The sequence below is a fragment of the Psittacula echo genome (genome assembly GCF_963264785.1).
Source record: "Psittacula echo genome assembly, chromosome: 1".
NCBI classification, from domain to species: Eukaryota; Metazoa; Chordata; class Aves; order Psittaciformes; family Psittacidae; genus Psittacula; species Psittacula echo.
The window spans coordinates 60,410,114-60,433,786 of record NC_137735.1 but is presented as its reverse complement, the minus strand read 5'-3'; the positions used below and the strand labels follow the sequence as shown (position 1 = coordinate 60,433,786).

The window sequence follows — 23,673 nt, the reverse complement described above, 5'->3', positions numbered from 1 at the left end:
TTTTTTTTAATTTCCTACAAAATGGAGGTTAGAACATTGGGAGTTAGTATCTCCAAAGCAACAAGTGGTCAGTTCTGCTAGGAAAATACGCCTGACACCTACAGTAATTCCAACTGCATGGGGTCCCAGATATTTCACACCTTATCCTGTTTATTCCATTTGAAAAGTTCATTGTCTTAGGGCTTTGCATAGAGCACACTTCCTTTCTTCAATCTCTCCAGAGAGAGCTGGAGCCTGAACAACCAGTGGGCCATTGCAGTTTTCACAGTTCCTGTCTTTCTCTTAATTTTTAATACATATCAAGCTTTAAAGTATCAGTTTCATTAATATTTTATTTACAAGTGTGCAGTAAAAGCTCAGAGGAGTCTAGTGTGAGTCTTGAATTATATAGTTAGTAGCTTTCCCTGTCCAAGGATGACACAACAGGCTCGCGTACCTGTTCAAAAGTCCCTCTCCAGACCTCCCAGCCTAGGCACCTTTTACGTAAAAGTATCTGCATTATCCCACATTAAACATTCTTTTTGCACTGATATATTTCCAAGAGCCCTTAGACATTAACTCAATTTCTAAAACGGAGAGAAAATGATCCTTCCTCTGCAAAATCATCCCATTCTTCAGGTCCTGGCCCAACCATGTCTTGGGCCACTGCTGAGTTTTCTTTTTTCTGTCATGGAAGCAGAAGGCAATGAGACATGCTCCAAGTGAGGTTCTTTCCAATTTAAACCTTTTTTTCCCTGATATCATTTACAGTATTCTTGGTCCCCTGCTGCTTGATAAGGTCCCAGGCAAGACTGTTCTACCTATCCTTATTACTGTATGATAACCAGCATCCCATCCGCTCTTCTTCTTCTATGAAGCTCCTGAGTGTCGGTCTGGAATACGTTATCTGTGTTAGTGCATCCTTCCTTTATACATGTAATATGTATTTTTCCAATTTAGCAGATACCACACTGCTTATGGCTTTTTTTCAGCACCAGATCCTCTGTTACCTACTCCCCATCCCTTCCTCCCACCCCCAAAGTAACTGGCCATAATGTTATTTTTGTTATTCTCATTTATTATACCTGGAATTTTGGGCATGACCCCAAACTTGCCTGATGTAATGTGTTCTGTAATGAAAACTGTACTCACACTTGATTCCTAAGACTTACAGGACCATTTCAGATATTTCCTTAAGGTAATGTCTCATTACAGCTTAGTCCAAAATATTTGTTTCAGGCTTTGTTTCCTCTTGCTGCTCATTATGGCTTACTAATGATGTGGATTTGGGGTTATTATACCACTGAAATCAGGAGGAAGGGAACAGAAAACAGCTGTGGATTTCCTCTTCTACTGTTGAATGAACAGCATGTCAGTCCACCACATGGTCATGGACCTTTTTCACAATCCAAGGGAATTCCATGCACTCCCACTCCACAGCCCTGCCCAAATTTTTCCCACTGTGGGCCTGGCTGGATGTTATTAATGCCATCTATTTCACATCCACCCTGTTCTCTACATCTTTTCCCAGAGCTGAAAATTTACAAGGGTGTAAAAGCCGAACCAAGCTGATTACCTCATGAGTAGAAAAAAGAAGTCTCCCTTTGCCTATAGGGTGTTTGGTGTAAAGTGGTCTTGATAAAGGCGCTCAGATGCAGTGCTGAAAAACTGGACCACAAGGGATGCATGTAGGATGGACTGTTTGCTAAAACACTATTTTGAAGGCTGAAATTGGAAGGTACAAAGAGAAAGCAACAGACAATTTTCCTTTGTGTTAGGTTCATGAGGGAAATGTGGAAAAGATGACTTCTTGATTGTAGCACCAGTCTTGGTATTTAAGCTACGGACAGTTTTGAAAAAGAGCTAGAGATTAAAAGCAATTAACAGCATTACTGTTATTCCAATTCTGCTGTATTTGTGCTTTGGTAATTTAATCATGGACCTGTGCTGTACCTATGGATGAAGGCAGCAAGGGAAAATGGGGTGTCTCTCAGCATGGTGCTGATGGCAAGAGCATATTGCAGGGGATGATTGTAAGCATGAGCACTGCTGGTTCTGATGGTGCAGCACAGGCCCAAGCTTTAGGTATGTCCAAGTGTCCACCTTAGGAACATGAGACACAGGTTTGTTGGCACCTTCGGACCATGATTGTCAAAAAGCACTCAGCTGAGACAGCCTTGCAAACAAGCAGTAATAGCACGAAACAGCAATGTGACTTCAGCCTATTTTTAAGTGAGAGGTAACGCAGTAATTACCGTCTGTCTTTCGATGTGAGACAACTGGGAGAGAAAAAAGAAGTCATCATGCACTATATGGTACTTTATTAGTCTTCAGGCTTTCAAGTTGGGGCAGGGTGTGATATATTTTTTCCAGAGAAAAAATGGAAATTAGCTGTTAAAGAAAGGAGTGTTCCTGGTTTTGTTGGGGCTTGAGAGCAGCAGGAACAAAGAAGAGTTTGTCACTAGTATGAGGCAGTGCTTTGTTATAGGGAAAATGCACTGATAGAGCTATGTATAGCCATTCAAGTTAACAGATAAGGGAACATTATCTTAATGTGTAGTGAAGCTTGCTGTGTCTTAATGTTTGGGGTTTGGGGCTTTTTTTTTCCTCTTTGAGGAAATAAATGGAGTAGGACTAAAGCCACCAGATTTCTTTGAAAATAGAAACTACTCCAGAAGCCTGTTGCCTTGTGCCTCAAATGATGGACTCCCACTGTAATGCTCAGAGTCATGGATTACAAACTAGACAGCAAGTTTAATAGTTTATTCCATTAACAGTCTTGCTATGCAAACAGAAGTATGTGTGCCTCTTGCCTTTTGGCTATGCGCATATATGCTTTGTGTCCCATCACACCCAAAGCACTGCAAATCATCCCCACCATGCTCAACCACAGAGGCCTCCTGGAGGGACTTTTTGGTGATCTGTATTGCTGTTCCATTTGTCTGAAGGACAAGAAACATCAGGGAGCTATAAGAACAGCTTACTCCCTTTATTTAATGAGGGAGAAGAGTTGGGAGCTGAGGGGAAATCAAGTACAAGCCATGCCGTCACTAATGGGACATGGTTCCACAGTAGCTTAAGCCAGCAAACAGCTGGGTGCTGGTTGCAGGGTCCATCCACAGCCACGGACAAGAGAAAGAGATGAACCATGTCTAGGATCCAGCCCAGAGCAGCAGGAGATGTTGGCAGAGACAGAGCTGGAAGCTGGGTTATAATCAGGTCCAAGCTCCACCCAAGGAGGTGGAGTCCAAGGCAAGGACTGGGTGCTCAGGACCAAGCAGGGGGTGTAGGTCCCCAGGGGGTCATCAGGGCCATTAAAGTCTATCAAGGGTCATCATGATCCCAACAGCTGATGCAGGATGGGAGCCTAGGACCTCTGGCAGTTCTTACTACAGGATGGTGAGTCTTAAATATGAATTTATCCTTTTGGCCCTGAGGGTCTATTCATGAGGGGGCATGCCTTTGCCAGTAAACCCCATCATAAAGTTATCACAAAGCTCTAAGATTCTCAGTATTGGCACACCAGATATTATTTCTGGCTAGGAAAGCCATATTCATTCACTGTTTGTTCCCATGCAAATGGACTGAAATGGGAAATGGAAATGGGGATATAATTTGCCCCTGACACTTGCTTTTTCTTCCCAAATGCATAAGTGTCATTGCATGTCTCAGCTTCTAAGTAGCACTCCAGAATAAATACTTGATTTCCCTTTGCTTTATTATTTCTCCCTTGCGTTTTTATATCAACCACAAAGATTTAATCTGAAACATACACAGGAAAAAGGGAAAATATTGCTACTGTTTTCAGAGATAATCAGTTTAATGTCAAATTCATGTGGATTTCTTCATAATGAACAGAACAAATTGAGCTCAAATTCAAACAGTGGGAATCTGAGTCAGAGAGGAAAATTAAAATGAAGAACATTAATATCCTGATTTCTAACCCAACCGAGACCTGATTGTTTCCTAAATGAAATCTTCCCTCAAATTCCTCCCGCCCACTCAAAAATATAATTAAGCTGTGATTTCCAGGCTGAAATTGTATCTGTGCTGTTAGCTCAGCAGGGACAACTGTGTGTGTTGCAGGAAGGGTGGGTGAAGTTTTAAATTATCTTCAGGTGGCCATATTATCTTGCATTTTTAGGAAGCAGTTATTTAGAAAACACTGTAGAAGGTGAAATTCCTGCTTTGGTAGGAGACTGTCACTCCAGAAGATGGGAGCTGCGGGTTAGCACTGGGGCAATGCAGTGAGTCAGGTTTGGGTCACTCTTCCCAAATCTTCCCTTAGGGCTCAGAGACAGGGGCTGCGTCTCGATATTGCAAGATGAAGATGCTTTGGTTTAGCTCTCTGCAGGGGTGGTGGGTGTCATGATCTGGACTTAACTTGGCAATATATCAGTGAAAACGGGGTAGAGTTTGGTGTGATTAAAGGGCAGACAAGCAGAGGAGGTGAAAAGAGAAAAAAAAGGAAAGAGCAAAATGGAAAAAGGAAAATCAAGTTAAGATTCCCCTGGGAATCTCAAACCCCATCCCTGGTACACTTCAAAGAGTGATTGCTGCTCATTATAGCCCATTTGTAATGCTGACCCTTTGCTGCCAGTAACTAGATAAAGCAGAAAGCAGGTGGAAATTTGGACCATGGAAGTGCTACCGTTGTCATGTGTCAGTCTTTTTCAAGGTGCTTGTTCAGTCACTGATGGATTGATATGACCAGCCTGACAGTCAGATTTCTGCTGAATTTATGTTGCATATAAAACAAATAACAAGCAGCCAAGCTCTGGGAGAGGTGGAAACGCCTCTACTCATCTAGATAAGATATTCAAAGGGCGCCATCAACTGATCTATCACAAACAATCTGTCTAAACACTTCTTACCAGCTTTGAGTAACACCTATGGCTCTTGTGGTTTAAAGATATTGAATAGTAAATATTTTCTCTGTTTTCCTTCCATTTGTTTTGGTTTTATAGTTGCAGCAAACAGTGCCCTAGTTTCTCTTGTGATGTCAGTCAGTTTTCGTGTCATGTCTTTCAGAGATGGTTTTATGGTGTGAGGATTTTTCTATTTCAGCTTTGCAAGTTTTGGCTGTGTGAACGTACAAGTAGGCAGACGGAGTTAGTGATGACCACTGACATTTTTAAACAGGTTTTCAAGTTTGCCAGATCACTTTTTTTTTCCTTATATTCTTGTTTCTGCTGTGGTACTGGGTTTGGTACTACACAGGGTTAGTGCAACATACTCCAAGGTGCCTGCAGTTGTCTGTCTCCTTCAGACTCTTTGCTCTTGTAGGTACCATCACTGTGAGACTGCAGATGTGGTGTGGAGCAAGAGGTGTGTCTGTTTAAATCTGAGCTCCTCCTGGAGATGCTGTAAATGCTTTGTGTTCTATTTTCAGAAAAAGGGGTTTTTGGGCAATAAATGCAGAGGACTTTTCAAAGTTGAACCGAGGTGGCAATTTAAGGGGCAGCAGCCTGTGGACATTCAGAGACCATCATCTGCCGACGTACAAATCTCATTTCTTCATCATCATTGATTTAAATCTATGATCTAAATCTAAGACATCGCTTTCCCCCAGAACCTATACTTTTTGAAGACTACTGAGAGGTGTTGATGCTTAACACTGTTCTTGCTACCAATGCCAATTTCCTCCTGTCTCTGGAGTACATTTAGAAGTTTGGTTTCTATTCCATTTCAGTCCAGGCTGCCTCTTGAGAGGACAATAATGGTTTTTAGAGGTGTGTAAGTGCCTCCTATATGTTTGGTGGAAATCAGTGGTCAAAAAGCAGGGTGAGAGTTCCTGGCAGCATCTGTGTGGCATCATCCAGAGCTAGCGTGCAGGCTGTTTTCTAGCATCTCGTTCAGTCACAGTTTCTTGAGCACTGTGGCTTCTGCTCTTCACCAGGGAGATCGGTGTTCAAGACTGCTTGCTGTCCCAGCACCACGGATGCTTGTAGCAGTGCTCACAACACCAGGGAGAGCCTGCAGAAGAAGTAGTGTGGACAATTTATATCAGAACTTTGGAATTTCCACTTTATCAAATGTAGGTGGTTGTTCCTTTAACTCCCCATTTCACCACCACTGGCATTTTCCTGATGAAGCTCTTTGAATTCGTCCACCAAGCCCTTCTGCTTCTTCTGTTCCCTCTTGTAACCTGCTTCAGACTACACATATCCTCCCCTAACCCTATGGATACCCCTGCCTGGGATCGCTTGTCCAGATCAAGGGCATACTTGGAGGGAATAGTCCACATGCAATTGCACCGAATCAGCTGCAAGGGATCGCTGCTTGCAAGCCATGAATCTCTGCAACCATCTTAAGCAGCAGTTGGTTTGGCTAAATATCAGCATCTGGCCTCAAAATGACACATCCTGTTAATCACATGCGAAGTAGAAATTTCAGGTAGATGACAGCAGAGTATTTTCTGTTTGTAAGGGAAACTCAGCAGCCTTTTTTCTTTCTTTTTCCTTTTTTTTTTTTTTTTTTTTTCCTTAAATCAACCATACATTTGATGCCAGGAAAATTATGATTTTCTGCATTGAGGATCAAAACTTAGGGAATTTAGTTCCTATTTCTGCCTACGTGCAAAATGAATCCCATTGTCGATTGTCTTCTAGTTTATTTTGCCTCTCTGCAGACTAGAACTGAAGTTAGCTGAGATTTGTTGCAGTGATTTCAGTGAGTGACGTGACATTCTTCCTTTGGGAGATCTTATGAACTGGCTTTGATTTTAGGATTGACAGCCATATAATTGGAAGTTCAGTCATTAGGTGGATCAGATTTAAAGAAGAAAAGTAAGGGCAAGGCAATTTCTGAAATCAGAGAGGGCTTTGGGGAGTATTAGATTCAGCAGAGTATTGCTGCAGAGCAATTGTAATATGATGACTGTGAAGGAGGAAGAAAGAAAGCATGGCTGCTTCTATAGATTCCTATAAGTATGGTCTGATTTCTACCACAGGCAGGGCTCTCCACATCTTGGATAAAAGATCTAATGAGAAATAAGCATAAGCAGGAAAAATTAGGGATAATGCATGTTTGTGTAGTCAAGGTACAGTGACATGTAAACCCTTGGAAGGGGTTAGTGTTGTTAAAAAGAAATATCACATCCTGGGACAGTGTTTCTGCTCCAGGCAGTTGAGAAGGAATCAGTGAGTAGGCAAATATTTATAAATTGGTGTAGACTAGCTGTGTGTTTTGAACATAGTTTTTAAATTGTAATCCAGAGAGGTTTGTCATCTGAAATCATTGCAGAAGAAAGGAAGGAAAAAAGGGGCAAAGAAATTCTTTCCCTCCCCTGTCTCTGCATGAAAGCATGGGATATTTCATTTGGCAGAAGATAGCCCAGAGCTTAACAACCTCATTTGCTGAAACTCCATTTCACTGAAGTCAGTATTAATAGCTTCTCAATGAATAGATTAGATGCTGCAAGTGACAACAAACCTATTTGAGAGAAATTTAATAGGGAGGTTTATTGAAGTTTATTAACTGAATCCTGTTGGCTATTACAGGAACACAGCTCAATAAATCTAAACGTCAGAGCATTTGTTGGAGGGAACTAGGAAAAGATCTGAAAATACCTGTTGTCCTCCAGCAAATGTGTGTGATTTCACTTTTCATAATTGCATTCATTGTTGAAATGAATTGCAAGTGAGCATGGAAGACCAGAATTCCTTAAATACTCGAAAGCTCTGCCTGTAACACAGAAAAGGACACTGCTGAATGCTGGTAAGGAAAATCACAAAGAACACTAGAGCTTCGACTCCTACAAACCTACTTTGAATGTATTTTCTTTCCTTGGGAGTAAAATGGAATAAGTAAGCTAATGCTAAGTGACACACAGAACCAGACAGAATTTGCAAACTGAAACAAGGGCAGAGAGGCTACTCCAGTAACATTTGAGCTCAGATGAGTTATTTGTTAGAGTAAGGCAGCATGTGTTGTGGAGTTTTTTTAATGGACGCTTAAGAGGGGATTCATCAGTAACCGTACCACTGGTGTCTGAGCTAAACTGTACTCCTTGATCCCTTTAGGGAATGGTCCATGTTCTCTCTGGCTGTAGCTTGTCTCTGCAGGGTGGTCTGAATCCAAGTATATGAAGCGTGAGAAACTGAAGGACTTGATTGATAATGGCTGTGAACAGCAAGATAAGTTGGGTGATTCAGGAAGAAGAACAGGAAGGAGTACAGCACTGTGCCCTATTCCTGTGAGAAGAGAGCTGCATGCTTGGCAAAATGGGGAGAAGATACATAGATGAAGGTTGACTGAAAACACACCAGTACATGCTTTTGGTGTTGTTTGTTTCTTCTGAAAGCAAACAAAAAAAAAAAAAAAAAAAGGCAAAAAAGCCCTACATTTTGGGACTGCTGGGTCAGAGGCAATAAAACATTTTGTTGCAACTCAGATGTGCTTTTTCTAAGTGATTTATTTTTATTTCTACTCTAGTGAAAAGATGACATCATATGAAAAGGCCAAACTCAGCTTCATGCAAACTGCTCTTTTGGAACAAAAAGTGAAAACATTTCAGTTAGAAAATACCGGGTTTTGTGTGGACATTTTTAAAACATTCAGCTGATTCACTAGTCCATCCAATGTAATTTGTTAACTGGTTTGGTCCCTTTTCTCAGCAAAACTGTACATCTAGCACATCTGCTGGGAAATAGGGCAAATCTCCTCATCCTTAGTGAGTTTCCACTTTGCTAAAATGCATGTAGCAGGATAGAGCTAATTTTGGCATGCAATTGCAAAGAGCTAAAGCCAAAGAAGAAGATATGCAAGGATGTTATTACCTATGTAGACAAATGATGCCAGCTAAAGGAGCGCTGCTCAAGCCATTTCAGCCTGGTAGAGCCAGACTAAATGACATCATTTTTCAGAAGGTCTGGAGGAGCAGTTGGATCCATTTCCCACCCTGTTCGGTAGACCATGCAGATGATTCAAGTTAACCTAAATGCCTTTGTGTGGCTTTGTCAGCCAGCTGCCCACAGAAGATTAATTGAATTTTTTTCCTGAATGATGTAGTCCAGGGTCTGGCAACATGTGCTTGTCGTCATCGTTTTTATCCTTTGCTTTCAGTGACTGGATAAATCACACTTTTGTTTAACAATGTTCAGTTTTCCCTTACAGTCATAACAGCAAATTCTTCCAAAAATTATTTCTATGTTCAGTGTTGTCATGCATCAAGGACATAAATTTCTGTCTTAGAAAGAGAAGAAAAAGGTACCATTTGGTTGCATGCTGTCATTAAAATGATGCCTACTTTCATAGACACACAAAGCAGCTAACTAGTTATCTGAATCTTCTCTGTCTGCTTACAGTAATGGTAAAAAAATGTAGGATTTGTGTTTTCTTTGCCCTTGTTGGTTTCCCTGTCAGATTTTCTCAGTTTGCAAGTCAAAAGTGCAACTCTCCAGATCTTCCCCTGAGATCCTATGCATCCTGAGGATGAGGTGCTTCTCATAGCCTTTTAAACCTGGTCATAAAAGACAGATCTTTGGTAACTGGATCACAAGGATTCCCTGTGCTGTGAAAGGGACAGGATTATCTGCATGTTACTCAGCTAATACTTGCCTTCTGTTAAAACATCGTTCCTTTCTTCTTATTATCACAGTCTGTAAATCCTTCACTTGAGAAAATCCCGCATTAGGAAACCCTGAACTGAGCACTGACTTTGCCAGAAACCTAAATTTGAATGTCATTTTGGGTATCGTGTCTTGCAGTGAACTTTAATCTTTGGTTAAATACCAGTGGAAACAAGGGGACCTGGGACTGTAATTATACTGATGTGCTTGTAGGGAATATTTTTTCAGAACTATGATTTCTGCTCTTAAATGTTTGCTAGTTGTGATGATCTCATCATGCAGAACAAGAAGATGCCCAGGTCAACCTGTAGGTCTGAAGCCTCATTTTTTTTCCAGCCCCAAATTCATGTTCCCACATGTACACAGCGTGATAGGGATGTAGAAATGGAGGGCATTTGCTGTCAGTAAGGTGTCTTCAACCAGCAGAACTGAAGGTGTTTCAAAACAGCCAAATTGAAGGCATTCACCCTAACTAAAGCAAATAAAGAGTAGTGGCTGTGTGCTGGGCTCAGATGCTTCAGGAGATGGAAAAGGAAGGATTTGTGTTGGGAGTGTTATTGCTGAAATGTAGGGAATCAAGGATACCCCAGGGCTGTGGGATTTGCTGGGAGAAATCTGTGTCTCACCACTGATGCTGAGAGCCAAGGATCCAGCCATAAGTGAATAAATAAAAATAAGTGATGAACAACTGCTGCTTGCTGAGGATATTAGACACATCACCAACACTGAGCCAGACAGCTGCGAAGGGTCACATCTTGAGAGCACTCTGCTGGGGAGGAGATTCAGGGTAGTTAATGGGCACATGCAGTGCTGCTCTTTTTGCTTTTCGGGTCCCCAGATACATGTTGACCCTTGGATTCAGAACCCAGGCATCCAGCCTTTGCTGACACCCACATGTGGGGCTGCAGAATAAGCCTCTCTTCTTTCTCTTGTAGTATTTTGGGAAAGCGTGCTGCTTTGATCCCATGCTTACTTTACTGGGTTTTTGTTGACTGTTTATTACCAAGGCCATTTCATGTAAACAGGGTCATAGTTTGGTAGTCTACCTGCTCCTTCTGCTTATGCCTCGTCTGCAGACCTAATCTGCTCATTCTAATAGTCCTGTTGGTTGCTATAGCAATGATAAAATATTATGAAAAAGGCAAAATAATTCTTAAGTGGATGGCTGGTATTCTTTCTCCCTCCCGAGAAACCCAATAATGGGGATTTGTTTGGTGTGTTTTATCTAAAGCTTTAACTGTAGGCTTCTTGGAGCATGAATGCAGTCCTCTCTCAGCATCCTTTGAGACTGGGAATGTTGCAGCTCCAAAGCAGTTAGGGAGAAACAAGGACCCAAATTAATGAAAACAAGGTACATATCCTTTTGTTTTTAAGATGCTAAAGGTAATAGTTCTGTGACCTGCAGAGAATGTGAAGTTAGCCATGGCCAGCCCACCATGATGGGAATGTGCTGCAGAGCGCTTAGGGCCCTGTTTGGTTTCTGAAAGTATTGAAAGATAGCTGAATATGTTAGCTGTGGGTTTGGTTTGGGTTTGCATCAGGAGAATTACTCAGCACTACCATCAAAAGTGGTATTTTGATAAGTAAATTTAAAAATTTTAACACCCTCAGTAATCCAGAGAGGAGGCGGCAGAAGATGCAGCTCTTTTGCTTAGTAGCTGCGTATAGGAATGAGTGACTGTTTTGTTCTACCAATCCTCCTCTTTTACACACCTGAGAGAGCAAAAAATGACTTATTCTGTATTTTCAACTTTTTTCCAAGTTTATAGTCAGGATCATATATCTGTAAAAAAAGTTGTCAGAAACAGTTTAGTTTCTAACAGCCAGAAAGAGCCAGGTTTGTGCGAATTTAGCTCGCTTCAGAGCCCATCGCCCTGTTGAACATAGGCAAGCAAAGCATTAAGTGCTGACACAGATTGGTCCTTTCTCCTCTCTTGTCTTGCTGTGAAAGCATCCCCTATGTGAAGCAGCTCAACCTGCCCAGCTGTGGTAGAACCAGCTTGTTCCTGCCTGCTAGGAATCACTATACAAGGTCAGACCAGGGATATATTGAGTGAGATGCTCTTTCTGGCAGTTGCCATTTAAAGATGCCTCAAGCTAAGGCATTCAGGACCATGTGGGCAAATATATTCTTCTCTGTATTAAATCTCAAGGGGACTTAGTTGGAAATTGGGTTAAATCTCAAATGGGAGGATTATATCACTTCTGAATTTATGGCTGGCATTCACTCTGGACATTCCTGTTACCTGAATAAAAATGAATCCCTTTTTGAATCTTTTATATCCTGGCTTGATTAAAACCTATTAGTTAAATTCAAGTTTGCCTAGTTAAGCATTCATATAATGTTTTCTTACAGGAGACAGCTTTGTTTCCTTATTTCCAAACACAGCAGCTCATCTTGCTTTCCATCAGCATAAACAAAAATATCAGGTGAGAGAAAACAAGTCTTTTTTTCCCAGCTGCATGTGTTGAGGAGCCTCCCTGGCATGCAGCCCCCATACAGCGCTGCCTTCTATTTTGTCCTATGCTCAAAAGCCTGATTAAGTGATCCAGTAAGGCCGTATGCCTGGGGCTGAGAAAGGCTGGGGGAGGATGAGGGAGAGGCAGGAGAGCAGTTTTCCTCTACCTGCACAGACATGGAGAAACACCATCCCAGGAAATGGAACCAGGCCAAAATTCAAGCACCACGGGAGGCAGCTCCAGAGGCCTCCATCTAGCCTTAGGTTTGGCCAGATTTTGGTTGTTTTTTAAAAATAATTAGTAGGTGTGAGCTTTCAGAGAGCTTGTCACTAAGGGGGATTTGTACCAGCCAGAGACCCTTGGGGCTTATATATCCTCAGCAACTCCATTCAAAGCAAACAAAAAAAAGAAAAAAAAGAAAAAGGAAGAAAAATCAGGTAATGAGTTGCAGAGAAGAGATTGTACCCAGACACCCACATGCCTTGGAAAGACTGACTTTGCCATTCCACAGGGCCACCTCTACCACTAAAAGAGGAAAATAGGGTCTCCATGCCGCAGCCATTGATGAAGGCATCCCTGCCAGGATTGCTGCATATCGGGACTGGCTTTTTGGTTGTTTGAGCTGAGGATATCAGGCGTTGGTGACAGCCAGGTATCAGGAGCCCTCTGACAGCCCTGTCCTGGCTATCTCTAGTTGCCCTGATTAGACTTACTTTCCTGGTGGAAAGTTTTTGTCTTAACAATTTAGCACTGGAGGTAAAAGCCATGGTGTGCCCTTAAGTATTGCTGCTCTAGGTCTCTACCAATGATAGTGGGAATGGTCTTCGGGACCGTTTTTGATTCGGTCGTCTCTTTGGATCCCAGAGGAGATTAGGAGCAAAGGCTTAATGGGTCATCTAAAAGGTGGGGAGAAGGCTTTCCTTCATGGGTTGATGCTTGCAATGGGAATCAAGGTAGGTCTTGGCAGCCACCTGCCAAGCTGTGATGGTCCTGAAAAACACAAGTCCAAAGGCTGCAGCTCCAAGGGATAAACTGAAACAAGAGGACAACTGCTGGCTGAGTGCTTGGAAATGACAGCAGAGAGGTTGAGGAGTGGGGAAACAGGATGATTACACGGAAATGGAGAGTCTTGAAACGTGTGTGGCTGCTCTTGCTCCTATTTGAAATGCCTGATAGGGCTGTGGTGCTCTTGCCTTCAAGGATGGATTTGAGTGTTTGTGGATCTGCTTGGTGGCGGTACCTGAGCAGTAGTTGAAGTGAAACTTGTCTTCTTAAACATGAAAATAAGCTCCCTCTGATAAGTGCCAAGAGCCTTTGGAGGGGCTGCATTCTCCATCTTTTCTTTTTAATTCTGCTTTTTGACTGTAGATGTGTTACAAAGGACCAGTAGAAGTTATCCTAGCCAACAGTGGGAGTTGAATGTGCTGGTTTCTGTTAGTCATTATTTTTTTTCATTCATCTGGCACTTTGCAGAGAGTTTTTGCCCCCACATTGTGTAGGCTGCCATCTTACTTTCTTTTTTTGTAGCAAGCATGTGAGCATAGCCTTGCTTAAACTCCAGGCGACTGAGGAACCACCATAAATGTAGCTTATCTGCTTTCTAATACATTTTCTTTTGCATTGGTTTGGATTTGTGCATTGTCAGTAACATCTGTTCTGCTTTAGTGGCATACAGTTTTCCAAGTCTAATTAGCTGGCTGCTTGTAATCAGGACTATTTCAACTGTTGTCATTCTGAATGTTCTTTTTCCCTTTTTTTTAATACCACATTTGCCTGATTGACCTTTTTTGTTGTTTTGTTTTGTTTTTTTTCTCTGTCTTTCTATTGGGCTGCTCCAGGAGCCATGGCTAATCATCTTATAACCAATGCTCTGCTTCGTCCTCATGGCACTAACAACCCTTATAATACATTGCTCGGGGAAACGGCGGTCTATAACAACCCTTCTGTCAGCATGTACAACACACAAGGTGTGCTGGAGTTTCTCTCTAATTTTTCTAGTGAGAATTCCATTTTCTGTGGCTTATTTTGGCCCATTTCTTTCTTTTTTTTCTTCCCTCGTTTTTTTTTTTTTTTTTTTTTTCCTCCTTCCCATGCACACACACTGGTTGTTTTTTTTTTTTATGGAACTAGGCACAAAAAAAGATCCCCTCTCCTTCCTTTCATTTCAGTGCATCTTTCCGTATTTTGGAGGCTTTTTTTCCATGAGCAATCAAATTCACTTTGAGAGACCCTCGTCAGTTCTACTCAAAGAATTCATAGTGGTTTTGATTTTGGTCTTTTTTTTTTTCCCCTCAGTCTCCTCTCTTTTGTGTTGTTTTGGTCTTGTGTATGTATTTTGTTGGATGTATCCATTCCACTCTTTGTTATCAGCACATTTCCCTGTTAAACCATTCATTTCAGAAACAGGAACACCTTCGAAGGTAAGTGAAGCTAAAATGGCCTTTGCCACCAAAGCTACTTGCATTTGAAATGGCATAAAGAAATGTGGTCAGCTGCACGCTGGCTTGTACAGGAAAAAAAAAAAAAAAGCAAAATAAAGCAAAACTGCCCTTGATCTCTAAGAAAAATAATAACTGAAGTGAGAAACATTGGTCACCTCCAAAGAGCAGAGCTTAGATATTGTAAGAAATGTTTTGCCGTTTGCATTAATACATTTTATATGTGCTACTAGAAAGAAAAAAAAGAAGAGAGTAGAAGAGGCATAGGGAAACTAAAAGCTCTTGCATATCCTCCTTTCAGCAATGGAAAATAAACAGATAGAGTCAGTTGTAGCTAATGAAGGTTTCTGCTGTAGAAATTAGACTCTTGTCACCTACATGTTTGTCTCTGCTCAGGCTGTGGGAAGGGACCATGTTTGTAAGCTGATGTCCTAATGCTTCTGTGAAGGAGAGGCAGATGCATTTAAGCAGGACCTGAGGAGGAGCTGGGGAGTGTGGAGCTCTGCCAGCTCCCATTTCTTGGTGGCTCCATCTTGCTCTGCCACTTCCATGGGATTACTAAAAGTTTTTTTTGGCTTACTTGCAAGGTGGCTGAATTGTTACAGAGTCACACTGCTTTCAAGTGCAAGTATGTCAATACTCTGCCAACTGTCTGCTCCCAGTGAAGGCATCCCTTTCAAGTAAAGGATCTCAAAGGAAGGGAAAATAATGATGGTTACAACGCAAGCAGGAAAACACCCTTTGTATTTTAAGGCAGCATATTGTTTACAGTAGAAATAGATATTGAACTGTATCACCTGGGTATTTTCATTCAAAGCACAAGGAAAGGACGTGTTTGACCTTTTTACTGTTCATTAATTTCCTAAGCTATGGTAACTTTGTGCAATAAATTTGCTTCCAAGAACACTTTTTTAAAAAGGGCTACTGTTAAACATGAAACACTCTGAATTTTAAGAACTTCAGTGTACTGCAGATGTTGAAATAAGCTTTGATGTTCTGTATAGTTTCTTGCATGATAACATTGAGGTTTGGGGGACTTTTAAATCAGGTGGCAACAGGTAATGCTGGGTCAGAATTTAGTCTCAAGAGAAGTCCTGATTTTCAGGTATGGGTGCCTCAACCAAACCCATGTGATTTGGGTGGAAATGTGACAAAAATGTTTAATGTGCATTTTAATAATCTTGTGTTCTTCTAATTTTTAAGGATAGATTCTGGTACAGTTACCTGAGCTAACAACATTTTATTCCACAATATAGTGTAATTATTTTGCAAGTGCTATTCAGTGAAACACAGCCAAGAAACCTACCCAGGCTTCATCCTTAGGAGATGAAGAAAGAGAGTGGGACCAGTTGATCCCATTGACTGATCCTTTGGAGCTTTTCCATTGACTTAAGAGGGAGCAGAACCCAACACATTCTTTTTAGGAGGCTGTAAGCTAAATAATTACCACAGAACTGGTATAGCTTTTGCATTACAAACTGGTTACTGTCCCTGGACAACTACTAACACTGGACAGAGGAAATCCCGAAGCAGAAATGAAGGTTAGCAAAACGAGCCAGGCCCTAATGGCCTCACAGAAGTTCTTCGGGATTTAAGGATGCTCCACCAGCAGGCATGCTAAAGCAATGATAGTGCATTGTAAAAGTAGATGCTGTCACCACCTCTGGGTATGCCTTGGCTGGTATCAGCATGCGGTGAGGGCATTGCTAGCTAACATCATCCAACTAACTCATTTCCACATCACTAAGACTATGATTATTTTTGCACCTGCATCTACCAGTTCCGGTGATGGCCACTGACAAAGACAGGACGCTATAAGAAATCTGGGGCCTGATCTGATCCAGCGCTTCCTTTCCCCCCTCCCCAATTACGTGTTTTAAGATACCTTCTGCTCAAGCCAAAGCTGCCTGTGGAGCAGGAGCCCTAAGAATAAACCTTGGGAAGACACAGGGAATCAGACCTTAAAAGGCCGAAGTCCCATTTTCCAGTGGCAAAAGGGATTCCTCGATAGACACAGAGTGTAGAGGTTGGAGGCAATGGTAGGTGAGGAGTCTGACACTCTGCAGAACATGCCAAACACTCACTGCTGTTGGCAGCTGATGGATGTCCGCTGGCTTGGTCTCTCAAACACAGGAGTTTCTTGAAACGGCCTAACTGCTTTCATGAGATTTAATTTTAAGAGAAAGTGTCAATCCTGTTAGAGAGCTCTGCTTAAGCTCCAACATGCCACAGATCGTTGCAAAGTGGGAAGCTAAGAGTTTTCACTGGCTCTTCATCTTCATCTCTGGCTCTTCATGTTTTAACCTTTTCTTCTCAATATCTTCATTTAGCAATGCCATTATTCAAACTATTGTTCCTCTTACTTTTTTTTCTGCAAAGTCTATGTAGTTTGCCATGTGTTCAATTAAAAAAAAAGCAGACTTGTCAAAGTCTATAAAATGCCAGCAGCCCTGTGATGAGCAAAGTCATACTCTTACAAAGCACTGTTGTAAAGGATGGACGGCAAAACATTTTTAGTAAGGAAAAGGATTTAGTTTTCAAATTCCAGGGGTTATTATAACTAACAGTAAGTAAAACCATTCATTTTGAGACTTTGGAAGTGATGTTGACAGTGCCTGTCTTTTCAAGCATGACCGTTACCAGCTTTAGACTTTTGTTAAATTTCCAGGCATTATTTCTTGATTTGTGTTGCACAATGAATGTTTTATAATGGCATTGGAAAACGTTTTAAATGTGATTTTTTTTTTTTAATAAAAATGTAGTCTATTGAATATTGCGCGTAAAATAATTTTCTGTCTAAAATGTCAAAATTTTTTACCTGAAATAAACCATGTAACAAATTCATGTATTCTGGGAAGTGGAAATTATTTCTGTTAACTCTTTTTTCTGCACATCATCAATTTGCTTTTTACTCATGTTTCTCCTACTGTCGCTGTAAGCTTACTTGTTGTTTTTTCTTTCCTTTTCTTCATGCTGTCGTTTAGAGCCCTACAGAGAGACAAGTATGGGAGTAAAGCTAAACATTGCATATCAAATGTAATTTTTTTTTAGTTCACTTTTATTGCATCACATATAGATGATGTAGCTAATAAAGGAAATTCATCTCAGTTTTGAAATCAAAAGAATATGAATATACATATGTATATATACGTGTATGTGTGTGTATGTATGTGTATATATATGTATGTGTACATATATATATGAGATTAGATGATGCTTTCTTTGTTTATTTCTCATTTTTATGGTATAGTTTACCCAGTGTAGTTTCTCATATAATTGTGTGTATGCTTTTTTTTACACTTCACATTTTTATTTGCAAGGTCATGGCATTTTTATATGGTGTGTTTCATTGTGGACCCCACTCTGTTCTTACCTGTGATGCCTCCATTTTATTTCTCCACCAATCCCCAGATCTATGCATTGGCAGCAGAAGCACAGCACTCAGCACCTCAATGCATATGTTACTTAACATGACCATCAGACAGATGCTATTGTACTCATCACCCATTACCTACAGTTCCCCCCCAAGTGCACACTTTTCATTTTTCTTCAAGCATTGTGACACAGTTGGAGAGTTTCCACCGTGAAAATCAGCGGCTTTGCTCTATGTCTGTGATGGCTAGTTTATTTTTTGGCATAGCTCCCTCATTTGCTGGAAAACTCAAGATATGGCAGCACCCTCTAAGCTTCAGAAACTTAAAAGGTGACAGACACATTCAGGGCATTTCACTCAAAAGCAAGAAGAAAGCCTGCAGCAGCACTTTCCAGCCCTTGACATGCAACAACTAATCCATCGCAGATATAGACCGAATCCTGTATTTTCAGAAGGTACACATGCCATGTACCAAGCATAGTATGAGCAACTGTTCATCTGAAATTGTCAGCTGATGGCTCCTCTAATCCATCACAGCTTGCTGGGAGTTGCTTGCCATTTTTTGGCAATGCCCAAAACCTTTAGCTGAAAGGTCGATATATTATTTCATGAATCCCCACTCCTGTACTCCTTCCAAAGAGGCCAATAATCCCAAAAAAGAAAGCATGGTGGCTTAACTGCTGGTCCTGATTTTGTTCTCCCTTGTCCACTCATGCTGCATTGCTCTCAGAGTGCTTCCCCACCATGTCCTATAGTGTGTTGGGAAAGAGCCAAGCTACAGCCTTATGTTGACAGTGTTGAGACACCTATGGAGATGTGATAGGCATTTAGTTGGAGGACACCCTAAGACCCTGTTACTCCTCGCAGGCTCCCCCAAGACCACTGCACTGTGGCAGTGATGGTACTTCCTGTACATTCCACTGCTTTGCAAGTCAAATGAGAGCTATTTGAAAAGTTTTTGCAGGACCCCACAGCAGCTGCCTCCACCATAGATGATTGCATTATAAAATCCCCACCCAGCCAGTGTGGAAAAATAATTTTGGCCATGCCGTTGTTGCAGGAGAGGTAGGGCATTTAGCCTTGTTCCAGAAAAGCTTGGGCCAGGAAGCACTTTGTGCCACCACTTTGCTCATCTCTGAATCCCACTATTCAGGCCTTATGCCTTTCTTCTGGCAGCCTGCCCAGCAAGGGTGATTTAGACCAGTTCAGGGTCACCTATTCCTCAGCTCCCTCAGGAATACACAGAGCAAAGCGCAAGAGCCGTAGGCGGTACTGGCCAGGACAGGCAATTCATTCCTGCTGCCTGTTGCCACACCAAGTCACACACTTGACAGCTCTTTCCATTTTCTCGGTGGGAAGACCTTAATCCGGTTAGTTGGAGCTGTGCCCTACTATTTTGGCTGCAACGCTCTTCTTGCTGCCGAGCCCCTGCAGCCATGGCAGCCTAGGAAGGGGGTTTGAGTGTGCACATCCCGCGTGAGTGTCCTGTTTGTACAAGTCACCCTCTCTTGTGTAATGTTTTTCAGAGGGGCTTCTGAACAATGCCAGGGATACAAGTGTCACGGATACTCTACCACTGAATGGTAATCACAGCAACAGCTACAGCATCGCCAGCGGCGAGTACCTCACCAACTGCGTGCAAATCCTTGACCGCGGGTACAACCACACCGAGAACGCCCTCGAGAAAAAGATCCTGAAGGAACTCACCTCCAACTACATCCCTTCCTACCTGAACAACCATGAGCGCTCCAGCGAGCAGAGCCGCAACCTGATGAACAAACTCGTCAACAGCGTGGGCGGCGGGAGTGAGGATGATGCCATCGTGCTGGACGACGCCACCTCCTTCACCCATGAGGAGAGCCTGGGCCTGGAGCTCATCCATGAGGAGTCGGATGCCCCACTGCTGCCCCCTCGGGTGTACTCTGCGGATAACCACCAGCCACACCTCTACAGCCGGCGGTGCATCCCGCAAGACAACAGTGAGAGTTTTTTCCCCTTGCTGACCAACGAGCACACGGACGACCTCCAGTCACCCAACAGGGATTCTCTCTATACCAGTATGCCCGCGCTGGCCGGCATGCCCATGACGGAAAGTGTCACCGCCAGCACCCAGACCGATCCCCCACCAGCCAAAAGCAGTGGCAGCGATGCTGATGATGTTTACTACAAAAGTATGCCCAACCTCGGCTCCAGGAATCACGTCCATCAGCTACACACTTACTACCAGCTAGGTCGAGGCAGCAGCGACGGTTTTATAGTCCCGCCAAACAAAGAGGGAACCCCCCCGGACGGCAATGCAAAAGGACCTGCTCACTTGGTCACTAGTCTATAGAAGATTCAGCAAAAATTAAGCAAAGAGACAACAAAAAGCCCCTCCGTAATGCTCGGTTTACTGTTCTGAGTGAATCCAAACAGTGGTAATATTGTGTGTACTCCTAAATCTTCATGCTGTTCGAAAGGAAACTCTTGGACTTTTTTTACTGGAATTTTTAGGCCGGCCCGGAGAGGACAGTAACTGCTGCCCCACCCTTTCTTCTCCCCCCATCCTCCTTCCCTCCAGATAGACTTCATTATGTTAATGAAAGAGATAGATAACGGCACACTTCGTGGCCTTCTCAAGTTATGCCGTGTTTGTTTAAACAATCCTTGATGCTGTGTTGCTCTTAATACCAAGGACCTGATTTAAGAGGAAAAAAATAAAAAAGGCAAAAACAAACAAACAAAAAAAAAAGTAAAGAAAAAATAAAAGGCCAAAAATGTGCATTTAAAACTAGTAGCGATGACGCATCTAGGTGGGAGCGCTGCACAAAAACAAGCTAGCAAAACTCTTTCTTACCAATCCAGATCACCTCATGGGTTTTGGTCACTCACAACTTGGTTTCACCGCAGCGCCCTTTGCTGTGGGAGCAAACAAAACAAAAACAAATTTAATGAGATGGAAGGGAATCCTAGAATTCTGTGCTAAAGGCATATTTTATGTTTTTCTGTATTAACGGATGATAAAAACTAATGGCAGATAAAGAGAAGAGAACAATTTCTATGTAATGTACAGATACTAGCATTGCACATATAGTCTGCTTTCTGTTCCTCCAGAACTTGCGTCCCTGTTAATGTAGTGGAAAAAAAAAAAAATAACTTTTTTCTGTTGTGCTGGTCTTGTAAGTTTGTCTACCAGTAGGAGCAAGGTTTTTCATAAGTCCGCCTTTTTTTCAGTTTTGTTTTGCCTCTTCCACTGTTCCTCACCTTCATCCTGTCCCCATCCCAGTAAAAAAAAAAAAAAAAATCACTGGGAAAAAAAAAATCTCCAAACATCACTTTCTAAGGACTATTTTTAGTAACACCATCACCATTTCTTTTCAGCCAAGGCAGTCTTTTTATTTCCTTGCTGTATAACTTTCTACAGCGGGCATATTGCTGGCAGACCTTTTGGCAGACTAGACCAGGGCAAACTTCCCCATTGACAGTGCACAACTGATCGTGACAATAATCCTGCGAAGCGTCTTTGGCAAGCAGCCCCTCAGCCAGGCCATAGGGTCGCATCCAGGAGCTGAGAGGTTCATTTTATAATCATAGCAGGGCTTCCACAGGAGATGGCCATTTCCCTGGAGGAGCAAAGAGCCTTCACGGCTCAATCTGGTCCCCGGTTTAGGCACTTGTACTGCAGTGGTTAAGAAAATTGATTGATGTGTAGTGAGCTAAAAAGTACTTTGCAGTGATTAAAAAAAAAAGTCTTCTGTTCATTATTTTTCCTAACAGGAAATTTATTTATTTGACAGGATTTTTAATTAACATAGGCTTTCTGGAGGTAAATTAGCAGCACGGAGTATGAATAATTATTTTTTTCTTTTTTTCTTTTTTCTTTTTTTTTTTTTTTAATTTATGATCCATTTTGTACGGTCTCAACAGTTGAATGACCTCATTACTAATATTTGTTGTAAAAGTGAAGCTTGTTTGCCAACCAATAAACAACTGATCACGATTTAGAAGATACTGTATGTATGTACTGTACGATTAATCTTTCCTTTTTTTGTTGCTATTGTTGTTCATCTCTCCGTTACTGTCTTCAGTACAAGTCTCCACTCCTTTATGGCATGGGTGAGCAATGCCAAAGAAAGGAGGCCTAAGCTGAGCAATTTAAGCACAAAGGTTACACAGCTGCGGCTGACTAGAAATATCAGGCTAACGGTACTTGTTTAGGGGTGAGAACAACACTGGTGGATACTTGTTGCAGGTGATTCTAGGTCTGTTTTGTGCCTACTGTATAAACTAGCCAACGACACGCGGATTATTTGAGTATAGTATTTCATGTGTCGTACCTCTTAATCATTGTAATGTTTTAATTTTTATTTTTTTTAAGTTTGGTTTTTCTGAGATTAAAAAACTGCTGGTAGCATGTCAAAGAGTAAAACAAGTCCCCGTTAGGCCTCCTCAGTCATTGTTTGCTGTCTCTTTATTTTCTTGCTCCGAGCATATGCAAAGCACCATCATTGTCCTAGGCTACATAACACTTCCCAATCCCATGACTGCCGATTGCCCGCTGGCATTTTGCCACTCTCATTTAGCTTCCCCTTTCGAATCCCTTGGGAGCAATTAGGATTCGTCGTCAGGATATAGAAAGCCACAAAATAGACTAGAAAGATTGACAGTGAAAATAATAACTTCTGGACATGATTTTTACTGATTTTTCAGTATGTGATTTTTCACAAAACCCTCCCGTGACTTGGGCTTTGGGATCTGGTGCTGCCTTCATCCAAACTGTCTCTATCCAACTCCCATCAAGCTGAGCAAAAGCCAGAACATTTGGAAGAGGCAGGTGATGCCTGTTTTAGACAAGATATTCCCAGTACTGAGAATAAATGTAGCAGCAGAGCACCTCCATCCCAGGGTTGTCCTCACACGGAGAGATGCTGCTCCGTTCTGCTCAGCAGGGACTTGTTGCGGATGAGACCCAGGGGTTGGTGGTATTTGGTGGTATTCGTGACCTACAGAAGAGTCTGGTTGAGTCACTTGAGTCCTTCCTGCAGCCAGGCAGTCAGACCAAAGCATCTTGGGAAGACAACTTCATTTCTGACCAAGCACTGATCACAGCTTGGTCAGAAATCCTACAGTTGTGCCTCTTCCCAGGTCTAGGTTTTGTGAAAGGAGTATTTCCCATTAGGAGATTGGGAATCACCTAGCTTCATAGCAAAACGTTCGCTGGCCAGCCAGGTCGTGCTCTTGCTCTTGATGCTGCCTTGCCATTTCATTTTATTTTCTATGCCAGCAATAATGGAGCTGGGTAATGCGTGGTAGACTTATGCATGCAGGCACAGCATAGTTCAGTCTCATGTGGCCATACCAATCTATGTAGCAGCCCAAAGGAGGCTGCTGAGGCTTGAAATACGAGTACTTCTTATTGTGGAGAAAGTAAAAACTCTTCTACTGTATTAGACCCCCCAAAAAAAGTTTTCCAAGGATATGGCAGGATTGAATTCATGCAGAGGGCGAGAGACACCATATCAAACATTGTTGTGATAAAATGGGAGGCAAGTGATCAACATGGCAGTTACCAGAGTGCCTGAAACTATGCAAGAATAAACTAGTGGTGAATTTACTGGGATGATTTGAGATGATTGTGTCCTATTGAAAAATCTTTGACTTTCTTTACTGTGGTCATTCTTCCCTAGCATTTCTGTGTATTTCAGATTTATCAGTGAACAGGTTGTTTTTCTGCTCTTCTCCATCCCTTTTTGCTCGAGCTTGTCTCAGCCACCCTAACGTGCCTATTAGTGCTTTGATTGCAAAAAAACAGTGTTTATTTTCAAGCTGATTATTTCTGTCCCCAAGCTGTTCTGGCTCCACAGGATTCACT

At 42.0% G+C, this 23,673-nt stretch overlaps 1 protein-coding gene across 17 annotated transcripts in view; it reads left to right on the top strand.

Moving 5' to 3' along the window:
• Positions 1–20,154, top strand: part of ADGRL3 (adhesion G protein-coupled receptor L3) — a gene marked incomplete at its 3' end in the record, with an annotated part of 327,501 nt that extends 307,347 nt beyond the window's left edge. For 10 of the 17 annotated variants that reach the window (XM_080613903.1, XM_080613905.1, XM_080613916.1 and 7 more), the window contains one exon: positions 19,349–20,154. In XM_080613903.1, coding sequence (XP_080470029.1) covers positions 19,349–20,154 — 806 coding nt within the window. Of the gene's footprint in view, positions 1–13,849; positions 13,979–17,433; positions 17,486–19,348 lie in introns of all 17 variants that reach the window. The other 7 variants (XM_080613910.1, XM_080613908.1, XM_080613907.1 and 4 more) reach the window with 5 other exon arrangements.
• Between the last annotated feature and the right edge of the window lie 3,519 nt (positions 20,155–23,673).